The sequence below is a fragment of the Egretta garzetta genome, unplaced genomic scaffold (assembly GCF_000687185.1).
Source record: "Egretta garzetta isolate BGI_Z169 unplaced genomic scaffold, ASM68718v1 scaffold46, whole genome shotgun sequence".
NCBI classification, from domain to species: Eukaryota; Metazoa; Chordata; class Aves; order Pelecaniformes; family Ardeidae; genus Egretta; species Egretta garzetta.
In genome coordinates, this window is record NW_009260268.1 from 5,270,478 (window position 1) to 5,277,013 (window position 6,536).

At 35.8% G+C, this 6,536-nt stretch overlaps 1 protein-coding gene across 1 annotated transcript; it reads right to left on the minus strand.

Annotated features, from left to right (window-relative positions):
• Positions 1–1,251: 1,251 nt before the first annotated feature.
• MTNR1A (melatonin receptor 1A) lies at positions 1,252–5,180 on the minus strand. Its single transcript, XM_009642368.2, has 2 exons — positions 5,168–5,180; positions 1,252–2,120 (listed from the first exon to the last, which is right to left on the minus strand). Exons 1-2 carry the CDS (start codon positions 5,178–5,180, stop codon positions 1,252–1,254), a joined length of 882 nt encoding a protein of 293 aa, XP_009640663.1.
• Between the last annotated feature and the right edge of the window lie 1,356 nt (positions 5,181–6,536).

The following is a 6,536-nucleotide window of genomic DNA, read 5'->3' on the forward strand; positions in this document are numbered from 1 at the left end:
CACATAGCAGGTCTTGTCCTGACAGTCACACGTTCCTCCTTGTACCAGGGGCAGAAATAGCATCTTCTCTTTTCTGTTAATTAAAGGTGTCTAATTGTTCTAGGTTATTACACTGTGTTCGTCATTGTGGTAAACACCTAATTATTATTTTGAAAAGCTTATCTGTGGCAGGTTACAAAATAACCTGTAGTCTCAGGCTATTCTCAGGAGATCGAGTTGAGAATAATTTTCTAAATATTTTTCATTTCCCAGGGTTTCGTGAGCTTAAGATTCTGCTAACCAGACAAAACCGTCATCCTCACCCACCATCCCTCTTAAATGCACTAATTGTCTTCTCACAGAAGTTTAGAACTTCTGTACTGTACACAAGTGAGAAATAACAGTCCTTCCTCACTTATATTTCTAGGAGGTGTTTCCCCAGAAACTCCTCTGAGGCACTTCCCAATTTCATGAATTACTGTCTCTTCAAAAAGAATGGCGGTTTATATTTCTCTTACCACCCCTCCTACACATTTTTTCATGCCCAAATGGCTTGAGCTGCTGAATCACAGCTCTTTTCTTTCCTTGCTGTTTATCCTCCTGCCCTTGTAGCTTTGAAGATAATCAGTCAGGTATATTTCTCCTCCTAAAAGCTATTTTAAAATTGGTAAGTAAATTGCAAATGACATTCCTAGGAGGGCTGGTGAGGTTTAATCTCCCAAAAATGAATAATCATTTCCATGTTAGGAGTAAAGCAATATAGGTAGAGGTACTTAACAAAAATGTTAATGAATTTTCAATTACCTTGATTTCTCACTTCATATTTCCTAATATATTTCATAATGGTCTGATTTAATCTTTTTAAAGAAATTCTCAGAGGTTTTAGAATCAGGACCACAACCTGGCTAGAAGAAGCAGGCAGAAAGTGGTAGGAATAGTTTTGTGATTTCTTGTATCGAGCAGGCAATGTGGATACTTCTGTTTCAATCTGTTTCTAGTTGTTTATCTCCATTTAACGGAAAAATAAAGTATCCATGCATAATTTCATAATTTCCTCAAGGATATAATTGTGTTGTTATACGAGAGATATACCATTGTATAACAGGATCTGTATGTCAAGGCTCTGTAACTTGAGTTCCCAAATACCATGCAAAGAATTTGATCAAAGTGCGTTCAGTGTAGAAGAGACATTTCACTATAATATTTAACAGTAGGTCTAATAAAACAGATACTTTATTTGGATGCTGTTGAGTGACAATACGATTCCCATTTTCAGACAGAGTCCACCTTCACCTGATTGTTGTTTGTAATCAATGGAGAAGGTTTACTTCTCATCCTATCTCCTGCATCATTAGAACTATCCTGGAAAAAAACTTTTGCTGTACAAAAAGTGACAATAATTCTCTTGTATTCTCTTCTGAAGTTCTGGTTCAGGAGTCCATATATGATAGCATTAAGGCAGCTGTTGAAATATGCCATGTAATAACTAGATACAAACAACCACTCTGGAATCCTAGGGATTACAGTTTCTGGGTTGACAGCCACAGCAAGGCCTATAAAGTTCAAAGGAGCCCAGCAGACTGCAAACAGTACAAACACCACAAACATGGTTACAAAGTTTCTGAAGTCATGTGGTTTCAGTCTGGGGTTGTTATCTGGTTTAACCCTTCGCCTTACCTGAATAACAAGGATCCATATTCTCAAGTAACAGAAAGTAACTACGGCTATAGGAAGCAGGAAATGGAAAAACACAACTGCTATTGTATATGCTGAGCTCACAGACTGTGCAAATGTACACGAGTAAATCCTGGGGTCATATTGTAGCGATCCCACAAACAGGTTGGGCACTATAGCAACAAATGTTAGGACCCAGATAAGAACAACATAGCACAATGAGTTCTTGTCACTGTACAGCTTGTCATATTTGAGACTGTGGCAGATATAGCAGTACCGATTGATAGCGATGCCTGTAATATTGAAGATTGATCCAATGACACTTAGGCCCATCAAGAAGCCACTAATCTGGCAGTGAAGGTATCCCAGATTCCATCCGTTGTGAAATACAGATGTGAGGACCAGTGGATATGGGTAGATTGCTACAACCAAGTCTGCAACTGCCAGGCTTACAACAAACACATTTCCTGTAAAATAAATATAAAAAGGCAAGTATTAGTTTTTCTTTTGCTCTCTTCTGTCACTTCTGCTCTCAATATATTAATGAGCGGCCTTAGTGGAACATTTTAAATGTAATTAGTTTCTACTTTCTAGATGAAAATTCATTGTCATATATCAGAAATGACACTCATTTTTTTATCTGAAGAGGAAGTAGCTTAACTTAAAGATGCACCTTTTAAAAGAAAACCATCTTTGAGTTTAATTACTGTGACCTAATATTTTTATCATCTCATTTATTTGGATTCTTCCAATCACACAGACTAAGAATTCATATCAAATTAAAATATTCATAACTTTAAGCCTTGCTTTGGCATTAAATAGTGTCTCTTGAAAAATCAGAAGAAATAACATAAATCCTAATAAATTTCAAAACTCACTTTTACCTTCCATATTTAATTTAATTCCCTTTCCTTACATTACCCTTTAACTTTTCTAGTCCTGAAATGAAAATCTTTTTTTCCCATTTGTATTTCAAGCTTTCATGACTTTAAAGTGACATTGAAAGTGACTTTTTTTTGCATCTGCTGGCTAGCACTTAGCTAAACTTAACTTCTAAGAGTCTAGCTGAACACACACTTAGTTTTCTGTCCTAAATTGAGACATACTCTTCAGTAAAAGAAGTGGGGCTGGGCAGTGACATAGGCAGTTCCCAGATACTATTGATGCCATGTTCTTCTCTGCCGCCAAACTCGAAAATTAGACAATGATGCTTTCTCTTGCTTCGTTTTTTAATTAAAACAAAGGGAGATTGTTTTAGACTGTGTTAGTTCTTGATAGAACCCCTCTCTTATTCTTCAAAGACAATAGAACCCATCGTTACTACATGATTTGAATTAATCTTTTCAGCATAGATTAGATATTCGTTTTTCAGTTGCTTAAATGATAACTCATTGAAATGCCTCCCAACCATTCTAGTTTCTAAGAAGGTGGTCACAAGGTACATTGATATAGCTTTTATTCATTTTTAAAAAATAACTACTACTTGTATTGGTCTAGTTATTCATGTCCATATCTATAGAAAGCTATACATGTGTATATATATATGCATGTGTGGAGGTATATAAATGCCTGTGTATGCATGTATACATAGGTATCTGTGTGTTTGAGACTGTATTTTGGAATTCTGAGACTATTCACTGAAGGTGAAATGCAAGCTCCTATTCAACCTGTAAGACAATATATTGCTAGTTTCAGATGATGTAAAATATCATTATTAATCCAAAGTGGGCTCGGTGAACAGTTTTATGCATTTATTCTGATAAGACAGAATAACAAATAGATAAAAATAGATTAAAAGAAAAGGTAAAAGTACCTATGGACCAATAGGGCATTTCAGCTGCTGTAATTCTCAAAACTGTTTTTTTAATATATTATCTCAAAAACCTTAAAATGCACATTTTCTCACTAATCTTACACTTTAAATGGCCAGGTAGAAATACTAAGTCTACAAACACCTACAGAGAAAAACACAGAAAACATTGTCTGGCTCAGGATGATACTTATTCTCTTCTGTTTAAATTTTGATACCTGCACAAAGTACCACGTTTGACATTTATACTAATGGCAGCTGGGACAAATAGCCTCAGTTAAAAGATTGCTATACTAGTTTTCATAGATTTTGTATCTGGCTTTATAAATAACTCTCTCGACGGTGTCTGTAGTTGTTTCTTCTTTTGCCCAGGAATTCACTGCCAGACTGAAATATGCTTATCCTGAAGGCTTTGACAGAATTCGAGATCATTTCAGCACAGACAGCAGAGCTCCTTTAAGCAGAAGAAGAAAAGGGGAAAAAAAACCACATTGCTTTCAGAATTTACCCTTGACATAATGGCAAGTGATACAAAAATGGATAAAGAGACTATATGAAACTCAGAGCTCTGTGCTTATCTTATGACTCGAGAAGTGGAAAGTGAATGAAAAGTTGCTTTTGGTAGGGTTTTTTCCCTGCCCAGAATATTGCAGGTTTGATGAAATGGCACCATATAAACTCCAGACAGGACAAAGTACTGGGACACTCAATGTAATATTTAGAAGAATCCTCTTTATATTTGCTTATAAGTTTTCAGCTTAGCTGGAGACTCCCCATCCCAGTTTTCTCTCTCTGCCATCCACTGGTACTTCTGCTGGTACTCTCCATTAATATTCCTAATATTATCACTATTCACCCACTTGAGACAAAAGATTCAGCTATAAGAGCAAAGCTAAATGTGTGCATGGTTTTTCCCTTTGTTGAAAGAAGACAGGTGGTATACTTTTCTCTGAATAGTTTTAGCAACCCTGTGCTCTGGGAACAACTGAGTCTAGGAAGAGTAGGCGCTCTGTCTCTGAGTCAGCCAAATTTCAGGCTTCCACAAACTGCTGTGCCATGGTTGTCCCGGCTTATCTTCTCAGTTGGCTGCTGTACAGCGACAAATTGAAAGTCTTGAAATACAGGCAGTTTCATACAGGAATTGGAGGCTAGCAGGACATCCTGGGAGCTTCTCTTTTTAAAAAAATCATGAGCTTGGAAACCAAGTCCCAGGCTGTCAGCTCATGGTTAGCATGTCAGCTGGATGACCAAAGCAGTGGGCTAGAAACTGCCTGGAAACCAGACACCTGTTCACAGAGAGGACTTTTAACCTGCATCCAAACCTGAGTTCAGATACATCTTCCTTGTCACCACAGAAGTTTTGTAATTAAGATAAAATAAATTCAAGTAAAAATTTATTTGGGATTAATATGTCTGCTGTATATTTTGTTTTGGGCTTTGAAGTTGGATCTGAAATGATATTGAGCTTTCATATGTCATCAAATATACAATTTAAAAATATGATCTTAGATTTAGGCACTCAGCATTAGTGGAAAATATTGGTATTTTATGAAAATCCCATATATTTAATGGTATATTTTGAAATGAAACGCTTATGTTTGTGGAACACCTGGTATTGTAGGAGTGAGTACCATAAAAATAGATACAAGAAAAAATTAATTTTTACCTTCGGAGTTGGGTTAAAGCAAAGTGCTATAAACAAACCCAGAAGCTCCATATCGAACCTTTTAAAAAAAGCCACAGAATTAAAATCTTGAATAACTCTTCCTTGAACAAAAATTATTCATTCTCTTCAGAAAGTGAGATCATGTTGCTGTGAAAAAATGTGATTTATGTAACTAAAAAATGTATTACTGTGCATTAACACCCGTTGGCTGAAGTGAGAAGCTAGAGGTTGAATTTCTTGACTTTGACATAAGTCAAATAAACTTTAATAAATTTAAGCAGATATTGTGTAACCGATGTATGTGAGAAGAAAGATGATCTACTGGTAACCAGCTTTAGCAGGCTGTGCTTTTAGATGCAGCCTAAACATTCCATTAAATGTTTTCAATACCCTTGCAGAAAAAGACACCTTTCTCAGCAAACACATACCAACATCAGACATACCTGCTGAATAAAAAACTGCATTTAAGCAACAGAAAACAAGCAAGTGCTCTCCTAGACAATTTGACTTTTCAAAGAGCAAAATCCAACATAAACTGAGTGTAAAAACTGTGACCCTGACAGATTATGAAAACAAAAATGCTTATGGGATTAATTGTCATGATGTCAAAACAAGCATCAAATAGAACTACATGACGTAGTTGTATCAGTAGCAACTTGGATCTGCAAAACATACAAATTACTATGTGGGTTGTTATTCCCTAGATTTAGTGCTAAGCATGTCCTTAAATTAATGGGAATTAGAAAGTTCCCAGAAATTTCTAGCAACTTAAATAAGTGCAGAATATTAATGGAAAAAAATTACAATTACTTAGTCTAAGTGGTGCAGAATGCCTCCCATAGACTTAGACTGGAGGGCCAAGCACTTTGCCAGCAGATCAAAAAGGATAAATTCTTTCTGCAATTTTAAGAGAACTGAGGGAGGTGTGGTCTACAGAGCTCTTTCCTCAAGTGCTGAGACTGTGAAGTATTTTAAGTCTTCCAAAACTTTTAGCCTGGGCAAAAAAATATATTGTAAAAAAGGAAAATAGCTTACCTATGGAACAAAATAACAATGCTTTAAAGCATTAGGGACTCCAGCTAGAATTTTTTCAGTACTAAGGAAATCTCAATACATTTTAGAAAAGATCTCATTTTGCTGACAACATCGGTAAGGCAACTATTTATCGTCCTTTTTTCCCCGAGATATTTCTATACCTTTTAATATTGGTTGCTAGGTCATTATTTCTGTCCACCTATTTCAAATTATTTCCTGCATGAATAATGTATTGGCTTCTTACAATAAATGCTTTCCAGACACCATCACGTTTTCATCTTGCTACATTTTGAAGTATATAACCTTACATTTCCTGTTTATGCAATAGTGCTTCAGAATGCACCAAATTTAGCTAAGAGGGATTTAAAGTCT